The sequence below is a fragment of the Leptosomus discolor genome, chromosome Z, assembly GCF_034619465.1.
Source record: "Leptosomus discolor isolate bLepDis1 chromosome Z, bLepDis1.hap2, whole genome shotgun sequence".
Classification (NCBI taxonomy): Eukaryota; Metazoa; Chordata; class Aves; order Leptosomiformes; family Leptosomidae; genus Leptosomus; species Leptosomus discolor.
The window spans coordinates 43,958,133-43,974,101 of record NC_141419.1 but is presented as its reverse complement, the minus strand read 5'-3'; the positions used below and the strand labels follow the sequence as shown (position 1 = coordinate 43,974,101).

The 15,969-nt window shown below is 44.7% G+C and overlaps 1 protein-coding gene across 2 annotated transcripts in view; it reads left to right on the top strand.

The window, feature by feature from the left end:
* Nucleotides 1–15,969, top strand: part of SHC3 (SHC adaptor protein 3) — a 62,386-nt gene that overhangs the window by 38,285 nt on the left and 8,132 nt on the right. For both annotated transcript variants that reach the window (XM_086479504.1, XM_086479503.1), the window contains 2 exons: nt 3,527–3,578; nt 14,801–14,927. In XM_086479504.1, coding sequence (XP_086335630.1) covers nt 3,527–3,578; nt 14,801–14,927 — 179 coding nt within the window. The remainder of the gene's footprint in view (nt 1–3,526; nt 3,579–14,800; nt 14,928–15,969) is intronic.

The following is a 15,969-nucleotide window of genomic DNA, read 5'->3' as shown; positions in this document are numbered from 1 at the left end:
CCTGCTTGTTGCGCTTTTTCCTGGTTTTGTAAGCTGTCCATTCAAAGGCATATTAAATGTGCTTGAAAAGTGTTTGTCTCCCAGGAAGCAATGGGAGAATTATAAAACAGAGGCATTGCTCACCCCTTACCTTAGGGGTTTGAAAGCTCTTAAACCTAGATTAATTGAATGAGTCTGCCTTTTTCTTATCATACGATTGTCTGTCATTTATCAGTCACGTACTACAGGTAAGGCAATTTCTAGCCTGCTTTGTGATTTAATTCTCTCAGTTTAACTCTGTTATGTTGAAGATCCTTGTCACTTTCTCTGTTCATTTCACTATCCTCAGAAAATGCAAGAGAAAAATTCAGTCTTAGTATAGCTGTACAGAGCTCAGTTCAGTTCCAGAAGGGAAAAGGACACCATATCATAATAATTTGGGGAACAAAAAAAGGATCAACAGCAGCTTTGAAATACAACAGGTTGCAATGTATGCTGTAAATGAACAATTCCTAAAGTGGGCAGAGGAATGATTAGCACAGTTCCCTGCCTCCGTAAGAAGATTCTTCGCTCCCCATCTGCCATCCCAAATGCTAAGTCCTGGAAACACCATTGCACACTGCCCACTGATAGAGTGATTTACCAGGAAACAGGAGAGGAGCAGCAGTAAAGATTGGATTTGGAGTAAACAAGCTCTTCCAAATGTTTGAGAGATAAAAATCATGCTACTGAGTCAGTAAGCTACCAGAGAAATAAAAATGCATGGTGTAAGGGAGCCTGCAAGAGATAGTGAAATTGTACAGTTGTGTTCCCAATGAGACCACTGCATGGTGATCTCATTCTGGGGGTGGAGAGGGTACGGATGAGTATCTAATGACGCTCTACAGGCTTGTCTAAGTGGGCTAGTATCTGGCACAACTTTAAATCAAAAGCTTGTTCATAAAGCAGGTGGTTCCTTTGTCCTGCGTGCGTATGGAAGAAGACAAGATGCAAGGATGAGATTTAAGTCACAGCTTTATTAACCCATCTGAAAGTCGTCCAGGCAACTTTTGTCAGCCCTTAATGATTTCCACTTGGTGGAGGACTGCCACCACCAAATAGTATCTCCCAAACATGGTTGGGCTCCAGCTCGTAAGTGCATCTCTCCATGTAAGATTTAAAATGGATGGAGAAGGGCCATACTGAACTAGGAACCTAGATCCATGACCATGTTTCTTCAGGAAATACTTCCCTTATTTTGAATTTTGCAGTTTGGTTTATTTAGAAGGGAGACTGCCCCCACTTCTCACCCCATCCACTTTACTGCTCTGGATATCTGCCACACATTCCGGCCAGCAATTAGCTTTGCAACTTTCTTCCCACTCCCTAAGCGTTAATTACCTTCATCATTCAAAATATATCCACTGGAGAAGGGTTCCACAGTCTTGGAGAACAGCTTGAGTACCATATATATTTTTGCAATATTCCCCTTTGCAATGAGTCAGACAGTTTCTGGCTTGGAAGCTTAAAAATTTCTCCACCAAATCCTTTTACACACCATTTTGGAATAATTTTTATTTCACTTCTAAAACTGTATTTTGGACAGCTTTAGCTCTCTTCAGCCCCTCCTTATGATGCACTAAACAATTTTCATCCATAGTAATTTCAGGTGTCTGTTTCCAGGCTGCTAGACAAGACATCTGTTTTTGTAGATGCTTGCTGAAATTTCAGAGAGGCAGATCTCATGAGATCTAATAATGCAGGTCTCTCAGAGGTCCCTGAAGGCAGTAGTTTTTCAGTTTCAGCCCTGCCTCCAAATTTTAACACTGCAATGCAATTTCTTCGAGGTGAAAATTATAGCTCATTCATACTTGCCTTCAGTCCTTGAATGTCACAGACCGCTTTGCTGCATCAGCCCAGCACTGTATAGCCTTTTAATGGGAGTCTTCTAATTTAGCCACTGTGAAATGTGCCCACCTTAGATCCTTAATGGTTTGTCACAGTCAGCTTGAATCTGAGAGCTTTAGATGAAATAAAGAGTAGGTGGTTCCAGTCTCTGACACCCACACTAGCCGTGAGATAGACTTATGATTTACTCAGACACAAAAGTATCCATTAGCTATATCTGTACTAGTAAATAAAATGACCTATGGCCTGTTTTCTGGCCCTGAAACTAACTAGCACAGTGCACTTTACATCCATCACTCTCTCCCCTCCCAGTGGTCTCTTGGGATTGATGCCCAGCATGTGCTGATCCCTCAGAGAGTTTCAGACCACGGCATGGGAAACCAGCACAGCCAGGCAAGGGAGAGTAGCAACAATTAAACAGTATGGATGACTCTGGGACAGTTCTCAGGCCTTTACCTCAGCCCTGTTTTATTTGCTACTATAGGCGTAGCCACTTTTCTTGTCCTCTTAACTTGTTGATATGCGTCATTACTTCCACTCAAGTCATTGCTGAGACAATATGTCACTGGGTGCTTAAGAAATTACTGGACAAACTGATAGGGCTATTCTGCTCTGCTCTGCTTTTTTAACAGACCAGCCTTTTTACTGCTGTGTCTGCGTGCCTTCCAATAGTGTTGGAAGAAGTCTACCTTTTAACTGAAGATTGGTTATTTGTTATGACGTTATATCTTGACATAATTGTCAATGTGTTTGGATCAGTCACCTGAAAAGGCTTTGGCTTTTTTTTTATACAGCCAGCTGCAGTGTATCCTATATATACCTCAGTTAGGTTTAGCTATACCTGACTAGCCAGGCATGTCAGGAAATATCATATCTAACCAGGCCTTCCTGATTGCGTCAAGGATATATGGCATTTTCCAAATGTGCCTGGAGGTCTCACATTTCCCAGAATCACTGGCCTTTCTGTTTTATCTGCACAATGATAAAATTCTGCGTCACTTGTGCAAAGGACCATGAGGGTGGCAGGACAGCAAGCAAAAAGGCCCCAAAGAAGTTGTCAGCCTGCTCTTGCCAGAAAATCCACAAGGCACATGCTGACAGAGATGGCTGGGAGCAGCCCATGGGCTGGGGGAGAATGTCCTGGGATACAGCTTGTCACAGCCAAGCGGTGGCTGAGCACTTCTGTGCCATGTGGCATTGTAGTCAATAAAGTAAACACACCTGCTTCTCACACATGAATAAAGTATTTCTGGGGAGCAGGCTGTTACTCCCACTCTTTCTGCCAGAGAACCAGTTGATTATTCATGTTCTGAACCAAAATCTCTGGGTAGTTTGAAGATGCAGACTTATAATTCTACTCCCTTCTAAATGAGACCTGATACAAATCCTACTAAATTCGTTTAATTGATTTTCAAAGGCCTTAGAAGATATTTTTAAGTTCTGCTGGAATAAGATCACACTCTGGAGAAAGCAAAGTGGCGGGATCAGTACCAAAACCCATAAACGTTTTTATGGGGTTTAAGTAGTATACAACTATAGAGCAAAACATGTCATTTGAGGCTTTACTCACAGGAATATGCACACTCTGGCCTGTGATCTTTTGCTATGATCTGTACAAAGATTTTTTGCATTCATTGTAGATATTTTAATTTTTTGACAGGATACAACTGACTATGTTGCATATGTAGCTAAGGATCCTGTTAATCGGAGAGGTAAGTTAGAAATACCTATTTGGCATCTTTTTTCCTTTGAGAAACATGAATTATTAATGGTATAATTCAGGTTATTCTTTTTTCCCGTGGAAAAAGAATAGATGCAGCCCAATAAAAAGATTGCCCTTGACAGAGTCATGGCAACATCGTGCAGCAATAAGGAACAGTCAAGTGCAAGTTGGCTCCCAAACTTGGAACAGGTCTTGCCTCTAGTTCATCTCCAAATATCACTTTGATTCCCTTTATCTCTTAAATCAAAATCTTGCCTTGCCTTACTTGGCTGCTTGAGGTTCTAGGCAACAACTAACTCTTGCCTACACCCAATCACTATGTGTCTTGGTTTGAAAGACAGGTGTCTGCTGAGGAAGGCAGGAGCCTCCCTTGAAATGGAAAATGCAACCCCCTTCCCTCCAAATTATTATAATTTTGAAAGTAAGGGACCTTCAGGCAAAGATATGGGGAATAGGAATAACAGTTTTTTATTAATATATATATATATATATATAACACACAAGGCAGGAAAAAAAACCCAACCCACTGGTTTACACTGACAGAGGCAGAAATACAACCTGACACCCTGTTAGGGTGACAGTAGCAGTCCGATAAGATGGTGCCTGCAGTCCTCCTGAAGTGATGGGTGTATTTCTCTTGAAGCAACGGTCTTGTAAAAGGGTCTGGTCTTCCTCCGAAGGTCCAGTGGTAGGTAGATAGCTCTTGTCCTCTGGAACTCCAGTGGCAGGGAGAAAACTCCTCTGGGAATCCAGTGGAAGAAGGCTGCTAGGGTGTTCGAGATCTCAGTTTTTATTTAGCATGGACTGCTTGGCTCCTTCCCCCCCGGGCAGAGCATCTCACAATGGGATGGTGAGTCGTGAGGCAGTTCCTTGATGGGCCATTAACAGGAGATAGTCCAGGAGCGAGTTATCTATGGGTCATTTGATAAGGCATTGTTGTGCCCATTAACAGAAGATAGTCCAGAGGGGGGAGGCAGGGAGCACCGCCCCACCTGGTCTCAACAGCTCCTGAAGACGGTAATAGAATACTTTTTTTTTTTTTTTTTTTTTTTGGGGCACATCTTACACTGTAACCTAGGACGTAATCCACCCCGTATTCTATTACCATCTACACCATACCCAACTCAATGCCCCGTTACAGATACATATATACATATATACACAATGAAACCTTACACAGAGTTCTCATTTAAAATTAGGTCTCCTTGTGGCACACAACGGGTTTCCCCATTTTTCTGCATTACCCACCAAGAGTAACCAGGTCCTTGAGCAAAAACAACCCCACGGAGGGATGTGCCTTTGCCTGATGTGGGATTAATCCAAACAGTGTTTCCTAACATACCTCTCGTGTGTACCACAGGAACTTTATCTCCGTCCACTGTGTGCAAGAGTCCAGACTGGGCAGGACCAGCTCGATTGATGGACCCTCGGATATTGACCACCCAGGTGGCCTTTGCTAAGTTCGGTTCCCAATTTTTGAAAGTCCCCCCTCCAAGTGCTTTTAGGGTTGTCTTAAGTAGCCCGTTGCACCGTTCAACTTTCCCGGCAGCTGGTGCATGATAAGGGATATGATATATCCATTCGATTCCATGTTCTCTGGCCCAAGTGCTTATGAGGCTGTTCTTGAAATGTGTCCCGTTGTCTGACTCGATTCTCTCAGGAGTGCCATGTCTCCAAAGAACTTGCTTTTCCAGTCCCAGGATGGTGTTCCGGGCAGTAGCATGAGGCACAGGGTAGGTCTCCAGCCACCCAGTGGTTGCTTCCACCATGGTCAGCATGTAGTGCTTGCCTTGACGGGTTTGGGGAAGAGTGACGTAGTCAATTTGCCAGGCTTCTCCATACCTGTACTTCGACCATCGTCCACCGTACCACAGAGGCTTCACCCGCTTGGCCTGCTTGATCTCAGCGCAGGTCTCGCAGTCGTGGATAACCTGGGAGATACTGTTCATGGTTAGATCCACCCCTCGGTCCCGTGCCCATTATTTATAAGTGCCTTGAAGGCCTGAGGCATCATGGGCCCATTGAGCTAAGAACAACTCTCCTTTATGTTGCCAATCTAAGTCTATCTGGGACACCTCTATTTTCACAGCCTGATCTACCTGTTCGTTGTTACTATGTTCTCCATTAGCCTGACTCCTGGGGACATGAGCATCTACATGATGGACCCTCACAGGTAGCTTCTTTACCCAAGTGGCAATATCTTTCCACTCATCAGCAGCCCAGATTGGTTTTCCCCTACGCTGCCAGTTGGCCTTTTTCCACCTTTCTAGCCAGCCCCACAGAGCATTGGCTACCATCCACGAATCAGTATAAAGGTAGAGCTTTGGCCACTTCTCTCTTTCAGCAATGTCCAGGGCCAGTTGAATGGCTTTGAGTTCAGCAAGTTGACTTGATCCAACTTCTCCTTCAGCAGCTTGTGCGACCTGTCGTGTGGGGCTCCATACAACTGCTTTCCACTTCCGGTTCATCCCTACGATGCGACAGGAACCATCAGTGAAAAGAGCATATCGTGTTTCCTCTGCTGATAGTTGGTTGTACGGTGGAGCTTCTTCAGCCCACGTCACTTGTTCCTGCTCCTCTTCGTCAGTGAGGCCAAAGTCTTCACCTTCTGGCCAGTTTGTAATTATCTCCGAAATCCCAGGGCGATTTGGGTTTCCAATACGGGCACGCTGTGTGATGAGGGCAATCCATTTGCTCCATGTGGCATCGGTGGCGTGGTGAGTAGAGGGAACCTTTCCTTTAAACATCCACCCCAGCACCGGTAGTCGGGGTGCCAGGAGGAGTTGTGCTTCCGTGCCAATCACTTCCGAGGCGGCTTGGACTCCTTCATAGGCTGCTAGGATTTCCTTCTCTGTGGGAGTGTAGTTGGCCTCAGACCCTCTATAACTTCAACTCCAGAATCCCAGTGGTCGGCCACGAGTCTCTCCAGGCACCTTCTGCCAAAGGCTCCAGGACAAATCGTTGTTCCCGGCTGCAGAGTAGAGCACATTCCTCACCTCTGGTCCCGTCCTGACTGGGCCAAGTGCTAGCGCATGAGCAATCTCCTGCTTGATTTGGGCAAAGGCTTGTTGCAGTTCAGGGCCCCAGTGGAAATCGTTCTTCTTGCGGGTAACCAGGTACAGAGGGCTCACAATCTGGCTGTACTCAGGAATGTGCATTCTCCAAAAACCTATGGTGCCTAGGAAAGCCTGTGTTTCCTTCTTGCTGGTTGGTGGAGACATCGCGGTGATCTTATTGATGACCTCGGTGGGGATCTGATGCCGTCTGTCTTGCCACTTTACCCCCAGGAACTGGATCTCTCGGGCAGGTCCCTTGACTTTGCTCTTCTTGATGGCAAAACCAGCTTCCAGGAGAATCTGGATGACCTTCTCTCCTTTCCCAAATACTTCCATTGCTGTGTTCCCACACACAATGATGTCATCGATGTACTGCAGATGTTCCAGAGCTTCACCCTTTTCCAGTGCAGCCTGGATCAGTCCATGGCAGATGGTGGGACTGTGCTTCCACCCCCTGGGGCAGTCGGTTCCAGGTGTACTGAATGCCCTTCCAGGTTAAGGTAAACTGAGGCCTGCATTCTGCTGCCAGAGGAATGGAGAAAAAAGCATTGGCAATGTCAATAGTGGCATACCACTTTGCTGCCTTGGACTCCAGCTCTTCCTGGAGTTCCAGCATGTCCGGCACGGCAGCGCTCAATGGTGGAGTCACTTCATTCAAGCCACAATAGTCCACAGTCAATCTCCATTCTCTGTCAGACTTGTGCACAGGCCAAATGGGGCTGTTGAAGGGGGAGTGGGTCTTACTGACCACCCCTTGACTCTCCAGCTCGCGGATCATTTTGTGGATGGGGATCATAGCATCTCAGTTCATCCGATACTGCCGGCGGTGCACTGTCAAGGTGGCAATTGGCACTTGTTGCTCTTCCACCTTCAGGAGTCCTACTGCAGATGGGTTTTCTGATAGTCCAGGCAAGGTGTTGAATTGCCTAATGCCCTCTGCCTCCACAGCAGCTATCCCAAATGCCCACCTGAGACCTTTTGGGTCCTTGTAATAGCCGTTCCGGTGGAAGTCTATGCCCAGAATACACGGGGCCTCTGGGCCAGTCACAATCGGATGTTTCTGCCACTCCTTCCCAGTAAGGCTTACCTCGGCTTCCAACAGAGTCAATTGCTGCAATCCCCCCGTTACCCCGGCAATGGAAACAGGTTCTGCCCCCACATGTCCCAATGGCATTAGGGTACACTGTGCACCAGTATCAACTAACGCTTTGTATTTTTGTGGCTCTGACGTGCCAGGCCATCGGATCCACACCGTCCAAAATATCCGGTTTTCCCATGCCTCTCCCTGGCTAGAGGCAGGACCCCTCTAGCACTGGTTATCATTTCCTTCCTGGACATACATACTAGAGGTTCCTTCAAGGGGATCTGTCGGATCATCCTTCCTTCTGTAATATCTGGCAGCTTGGTCCTGGGAGGTTGAGGCTACCTTCATTTTAGTGTTACTCCCCCGGTTAGTGTTTCCCTCCTTGAGTTGACGCACCCGTGCTGCCAGGACAGAAGTGGGTTTCCCATCCCACCTTCCCATGTCTTCCCCATGGTCGCGCAGGAAATACCATAGCTCAGCTCGTGGGGTGTACCCTCTCCCTCTAGCTGGGGGACGTTGGGCTCTGACTTTGAGGCCTGTGACTTGTACTGGTGCCAAATGGGAACTGCTCCTCCTCACCTCCTCCTTTATTTCCCCCATCTCCTCTTGTAGGCTCTTAATCACAGCAGAGATGTTAGCCTGCATTGGGCCATGGATCATGCTTTCAAAATTTCTAAGCTTGTTGGTGACAGAACCCACTGTCTCTCGGTCATTATCCGCATTAATCATTGCAATGAAGGTGGCGTATGGAGATGGCCCTAGATTTGCCAGATTCCACAACATTTGCCCTGTGCACCTGACTTTGTCAGGGTCATTACCATGCTGTCCATCCCTCCCAAAGAGTACCTCAAATACTGTCACTTCTCTCAGCTGTTGGATCCCTTCCTCAAGGGTCTTCCAGCGCATTCTGTGATGGTGCTCCTGCATTCTCTCTCTGTGGACAAACCTCTCTCTCACACTCATTAAAAGCCGCTCCCAGAGGGAAAGGGTCCCTGGCTCACTTACAAATACCTGATTGACACCTGAGTCCTGAGTCAAGGGTCCCAAATTCCTTGCCTCACTGCCATCCAGTTGCACACCTGTACCCATAAGGTCCCAGACCCAAAGTAACCAGGCTGTGAAAGCCTCACACCCCCGCCGTATGATGTCTTTGTGCAGATTATGGAGACTGTTGAATGTCAGGGACTCAGTGATTATCTCAACCACTGGCTTGCCTGCAGGTTGTGAGGGCCCTCCTTTCTTAACTGGGCGCTCTGATTTCATTGCAGATTTCCTCGTTCCCACAGGGGCAACTGCTGCTGGCTGTGACTGCCCTTTCTGTTCAGCTGGAGCCTGGACGGTTGTAACGTCTGTGGGTTCTACTGCTGCACCGTTAGACTTTCCCTCTTCGAGGCAGGAGGAGGGTTTCCCAGCAGCTGAGAAAATGCACTCCTTCAGCATCTGGCCCGTCTCATGTAACTCCTTCACCCAATCTGGGTGATTCATTTCTGATGTGAGCTGTGAGGCAGGGTCAGGTTCTGGAGCAGCATTCCCAGTCAGGGTGGTTATCCAAGTCACTCTCCCCTGATCGCTGAATACTGAATAAAACAGGACTATTAGCAACACCAGCCACTGTATGATATCATTAGCACTTAGGGAAGATCTGAATCCTTCAAAAACTGGTGGAGTAGACCCAAAGAGCTGGGCTAAGTGTTGGGAGAAAGTTTCTCCTGGTGTCATTTTCTCACAGTAGGTACCATTATTAAAGTAACCCCAAAAACATACAGTTAGTGTGTGATAGCTCTGAATCCATGTGCCCGCCTTCCAGAGGAAGTTAATCAGCCATGAATTCCTCACCTTATTAATCCATAAAACAAACTGTTTAACAGTCACAGTAGCCTTAGTTAGTTATAGGGCATGTTTAGATAAGGGCCTGCAAATGGGAGAAATGTAGCCACGACCACATGCCACATGAACCAGGATAAGCTAGCCCACATGATGCCACCTAACGAGGAATCTATATCCAACGCACAAGAACCGTTATTCGTTTTTCTCTCGATGCCCTCAGGCCCCACGTTGGGCGCCAAAATCTGTCTTGGTTTGAAAGACAGGTGTCTGCTGAGGAAGGCAGGAGCCTCCCTTGAAATGGAAAATGCAACCCCCTTCCCTCCAAATTATTATAATTTTGAAATTAAAGGACCTTCAGGCAAAGATATGGGGAATAGGAATAACAGTTTTTTACTAATATATATATATAACACAAGGCAGGAAAAAAACCCCAACCCACTGGTTTACACTGACAGAGTCAGAAATACAACCTGACACCCTGTTAGGGTGGCAGTAGCAGTCCGATAAGATGGTGCCTGCAGTCCTCCTGAAGTGATGGGTGTATTTCTCTTGAAGCAACGATCTTGTAAAAGGGTCTGGTCTTCCTCCGAAGGTCCAGTGATAGGTAGGTAGCTCTTGTCCTCTGGAACTCCAGTGGCGAGAAAAAACTCCTCTGGGAATCCAGTGGAAGAAGGCTGCTAGGGTGTTGGAGATCTCAGTTTTTATTTAGCATGGACTGCTTGGCTCCTTCCCCCCGGGCAGAGCATCTCACAATGGGATGGTGAGTCGTGAGGCAGTTCCTTGATGGGCCATTAACAGGAGATAGTCCAGGAGCGAGTTATCTATGGGTCATTTGATAAGGCATTGTTGTGCCCATTAACAGAAGATAGTCCAGAGGGGGGAGGCAGGGAGCACCGCCCCACCTGGTCTCAACAGCTCCTGAAGACGGTAATAGAATACTTTTTTTTTTTTTTTTTTTTTTTTTGGCACATCTTACACTGTAACCTAGGACACTATGAAAGAACTAAGCAGTCCACTGATTAAGTCCTCTGAGGAGGTGGCTGAATTTGTTAGGTCTTCTCAGTACCTGCCTAATTCTTCCTGGCAGAACCAGATTCTTCACCAAATAGTGAGCTTTTGAGCCCAGTTGCTGGAGGCTGTAATCCTCTTTCTCAGTGAAGTTTTATTCAAGATTGTATTGCTTTATGAGTGATCAGTCATCAGGAAGAGGGAACCTGATTTTCTTCAAAGACGACGATCCTGTTCAGATTCTCAAAAATAAATTATAAAAAGTGTAAATTACAGTTTGAAATCATAGGTACGGGAAACATTCCTTCTTGTAATGCAGAAAACATCACTAGGTCTTAATGCTAGATATGAAGTATTGTATAATGTACCTGAGAATCTATTTATTATTCATAGATTCATAGAGCAAAAAAGACTAGCTCAAAAAAAAAATTCAAGCACTTGCAACAGGATTTCTCCAGAGTTCAGACACTTTAACTCCAAAATGCAGCCCTGCAAACCCTGAGCTACCTCCTTACCATGGGCACAACCAATTCAATAGCTTCTGTATTTTGTCATCTTTAATGATTTTAGATACCTCAACAGCTGTTGTGTCCATGTGCAGAGATGTCCAGACTTGAAAGCATTAGCTTATAAATAATACCTGCACTAAACATACTAATATGCTGAATATTAGTGAAATACCTAGAAACTTATGGGGAGTGGAAGGTAGAGAGATAGGCCAGTTCTTTGTCATGCCTGTTACATTCCAACGTCATTTGTCCTCCTTTAGAAAGGCTCCAGTATCAGACTGTAGGCTGTCTGGTGCAGAGCTGCTCTTCACCCTACCTGCTTTAGCAGTAACCTTCTGCTAAACTGGGGACTGATTTAGTTGTTCTGAGAGATCTCAGTGACAATGTAGAGGACTAGCATAGCAGACCAAATGTTTGCACTGTAGGGTCTGGAGGAGCCCTGTGCTCTGTTTTCTGTTCCTGTGTGAGTGGATATTATATAAAAACTGTTGCATGGACTGTGTTTCTTATATCTAAGTTGAATGTGTTTAGCCCTAGCTTCCTGTCACTGTTCCCTGTTGAACTAGTCTGTTGTAGATCAAGGAGTCATCTAAGCACCTGACGTTGTCTTTCTGTGGTATATTTACTTCAAGTAGTCTCTCAGTTTTCTTTAGGAAAAGTTTGACAGAGTGAACTCTGTATGTCTCCAGCTGCAGTGCATGTCCTCCATCACAGAATCATAGAATCATTTTGGTTGGAAAAGACCTTTAAGATCATCAGGTCCAACGATTATCCTAACACTACCAAGCCCACCACTAAACCATGTCCCTAAGCACCACATCTAGACATCTTTTGAACACCTCCAGGGATGATGACTCCACCACCTTCCTGGGCAGACTGTGCCAATGCCTAACCATGCCTTCAGTAAAGAAATTTTCCCTAATGTCCAATCTAAATCTCCCCTGGTGCAACTTGAGGCCATTACCTCTTGTCCTGTCATTAGTTACTTGGGAGAAGAGACCAACACCAGTCTCACTACAACTTCCTTTTAGGTAGTTGTAAAGAGCTATAAGGTCTCCTCTCAGCCTCCTCTTCACTACACTAAACAATCCCAGTTCCCTCAGGCGCTCCCCATAAGACATGTTTTCCAGACCCCTCACCAGCTTCGTTGCCCTTCAGATCATTTCTCTTCCTCCTTCTTTCACTTTTCTGCGTTGTTTTAAAAAGGTAGATGATGCTCATTATTGTTTGGAGTAGTCTAGTATTAATGTCAGCAATCTATATCAGATGATGCACCTTCCTATTCTTGCTTGCTTTTGTACTCATCATTAGTCAGTTTCTCCTAAGCCCTTTGTGCTGCAGTGAAGCCGTTATCTCACGTGAAATTCTTTCACGCTGTGATCTGTAAGCCTTCTGCATTACAGCTTTACATAGGAGCTTTCCCTGACTGTGTGTGTGCATCAGTGGTTTGCAAATCATTGACTTTGCATGTGACCACTACTAAAACACATTTTTTAAAAAGGTCTAGTTTACTGAGGGTTGTGGATTGCCCTTCTTCGCTATCACTGGCCATTCTGTTGGTCTTTGTGTTATCTGCAAATTACTTTAGAATTGAGTTCAAATTTACTTCTGTATCTAGAGAAAAATGTTACTGCTGCTGTTGCTGACACCTGCACCAATGCTGTAGTATAACTTTCACCTGCGTATTAGACTCGTTTCTTCCCAAGGATGGAAAAGCTCCCTTCATGCTTTATATTTTGGATCTAGCAAGCTAAAGACTGTCTGTCTTCCGCTGTAACATTCACAAGAAACCATCTCTGTGTGAGCCAAACCTTCCCATCCTTTTACAAGAAGCACATCTCCTACCTGCTGAAAGTCCATTCACGTATCCAAGGAAACAGGTTACTCATTATGTCACCTACCAAAACTACTTAATGACTCATGCTTCATTGCAGCTCCAGACGGGTTTAGCAGTGAGCAATGTAGCCTTTAAATCCCTGCTAGCGCAAAAATTATAGCTTTGTTTGGCCCAACTACTTTTTGTCCATGTTCATGGACATAAGTCTGCACCTTATCTGGGGGCTGATTGTTCACTGCCCCCAGCAGTGGTGCAGAGGGGATAAACAGCAAATATCCTGCTGCTAGCCAAGGAAGTCTGCGTCTGTCTTTGAACACATGGCGGTCTTGGTTTTGGCTGCCCAATCCACTTTCAATATGCAGCTAAGGACATTTCCCCTGAATCAGGCATTGCCTCAGCATGCTGATTGGCACAGCGGATGCTATAAGGTGAAAAGAGAGCATCACTGGATCTGTTTAGCAGGGCAGCACTGTGACTGGTGCCATCTCATGCTGCTGCTGCTGAGGGATAGACAGCTTGGTGCCCTGGTCATTCCATACCTGCATAACTACAGGTTTCTTGGCTCTTTATTCTGGCCTCTTCAGAATTCTGTCCAGCAGACTTCTGAGAAGTCATTGGTAAACCTCTTTAGTCTCCCTGTATTGCTTTAACTAAAATTATGTCACACAAATATCATGACCAACCCTTAATTTTAGGACATTGGCATTGAAAGCACTTGATTCCACGGAGCTGGACACTGGACATATACTAAAATGGAGGTTTTCAGCTGAAGAATTTATATTCAGATTATTAAATCAGTCAGGGGTGATAGAAGTTAGTAACTTTGAACAAGGTGCCACTATACTGCAGCAGGACTTGGGAAAGAACCAGAGTTTCAAATCCCATCCAGGCTCTAGTGAGTAGACCATGTTGTTGTCCAGCACTGAACATGGAAAATGAACTTGCCTGGGCTTTTCTGAATATCACCAAGGTGTTGTTAATTTAGATCTTTAGCTTCAGGCTTTTTATACCCATCTACGTTCCTACAGTGTTAGGGGTAATCTTCACGACTTCACTGGTGTATGTTGTCACACAGTATGATACCTCTGAGCCACCTTCTGATTTAAAACCAGAACAGGTTTGGCTTCTCAGACAGCTGATAAAGGTTTCTTGGTCCCCCATTGGAAAAGAGCTTGTGTTGCCAGCCTCCCTCCTTACTGCTTCTGTCACAGTGGTTTCAGAGAGATGGCACATGGTGGGGGGTGGGGTGCTGGAGTTAACCAGGTCCTGGCTCTGTGCTCCTCAGTGATCCCACAGTTTGCTGTGAGTGTCTCCATACTGACAAGCAGAAAAAGGTACCAGCTTTTGTATTACTGGAATCAGATCAGGGCCTGGGATCTAGGAAGTATCCTAGTTACTGGTCCTTCCTCAACCTGTAATTTGGGAAATTCTGGGAACTCAAAGGAAGTGAACAGTTTGCAAACTTGGGGTGATTAGACATAAAACTGAAGTGGTAATAAAACTGAGGAAAGCAAAGCTTCTTTTGTTTTCACCACCTACTAATATTTTTATTATTTATACTTGAAGCTTAGAATTCTCATATCATCTATTGCATTTAGGTAATAACGAGTGAAATTTTGTGAGATTTCCTGTCGCTATAGACTTGTTAAAATTGTGGAACTGATTTGTGGTCTTACCTATTGCAGTTACACAACTGAGCAATTTTATTTAACCTTCAGAAAGACCCAACTGCCTGAAATTCACTATACCAGAATTGGGTTTTATTGAAATGTGCACACCATGAATAGGGCAACTGTGCCTGACGTGTAGGTGTTTTGTCATAGGTCAGTGCATCCCACTGTAACATAAACAATGACTTGCACGTGCATGTGTCAAATCTTTTTCATTTAGCTTGTCATGTACTGGAATGCTGTGATGGCCTGGCCCAGGATGTCATCAGCACCATAGGGCAAGCATTCGAGCTTCGATTTAAGCAATACTTGCGATGCCCTTCTAAAATACCTACTTTCCATGATAGGTGAGTACAATTGCAGAAGACTGCCAAAGGATCTTCTTTAGCTTCGTCTTTACTTAATAAAATGTGCTGTGGACTAAGTTGCTGGAGAGGGACAGGATTTAAATACTTTAAAAAGAGATTTCTGCTGAATTAGCAAAGCAGAATTTACCTAATCAATATGAGAGCAGCACAGTCATTTTAAAAGAATGGGTTAAATACGGCTATCACAGTGAAGTTATTGAAATGATAATGTGTTTTCTGTTGCAGCTAGTAGGCAGAGTTGTATGGCCAAGAATGGATCTTATTTGTGACATTTTCTCATTGTTGCTCTCATAGCATCTCTGTCAATTTACACGAAGTGAGCTAGAGTTGCTAGGCTTCCAAAATGACTAGCGATGTTTCACTGTTTCTGATGTTAGCCAGGGTGAAGTTTTTAGGAATGTGATGCATTGTACAGAGGCTTTGACTGCATTGTTCTCTGGAGGATACAAAATCTATCTGCTTTTATGTTTAAAAGGCTGGGATATAGCATTCTGTTTTCTTTGGTGAGCTGTGTTTTTGACATGGATTTCTATATGCTTGCTGACATTATTATAAATCTCAGTAAGATGGTATCCTGTGTAATCTCTTCTATCAGAGTAAAATGAGTGTATGGTGAATATAAAATGCTACTATGCTCTCCGGAAACATTCTGTACTCACTTAGGACTTGTGTAAATGACTGTTAATTGTAGACTGAAACCACAGATCCGATCTCTTGACTTTGTGAAGTTCTTCCAGATTTATATTGGTGATAGGGCAGCTGTAATTAAGGACAAAGTTTTAGAGCTTAGTCAATCAATCAAGTAATAATATTACAAATGCTACCGTAAGGTTAAACAAAATTATTTGTTAATGCAGTTTATAATGGTCTTTAAAGCTAAGTAAAAACATTCTTTGCTCAGCATAAACAATTTAATCCATTGCAAAGGAGGTTTCAATTAGTTTTTATAAACAGAGAAGGTCTGCTGCATGATCCATCATTGCTTTCTGACTTACATCGGTAGCTGAATTATCAAAGTAGT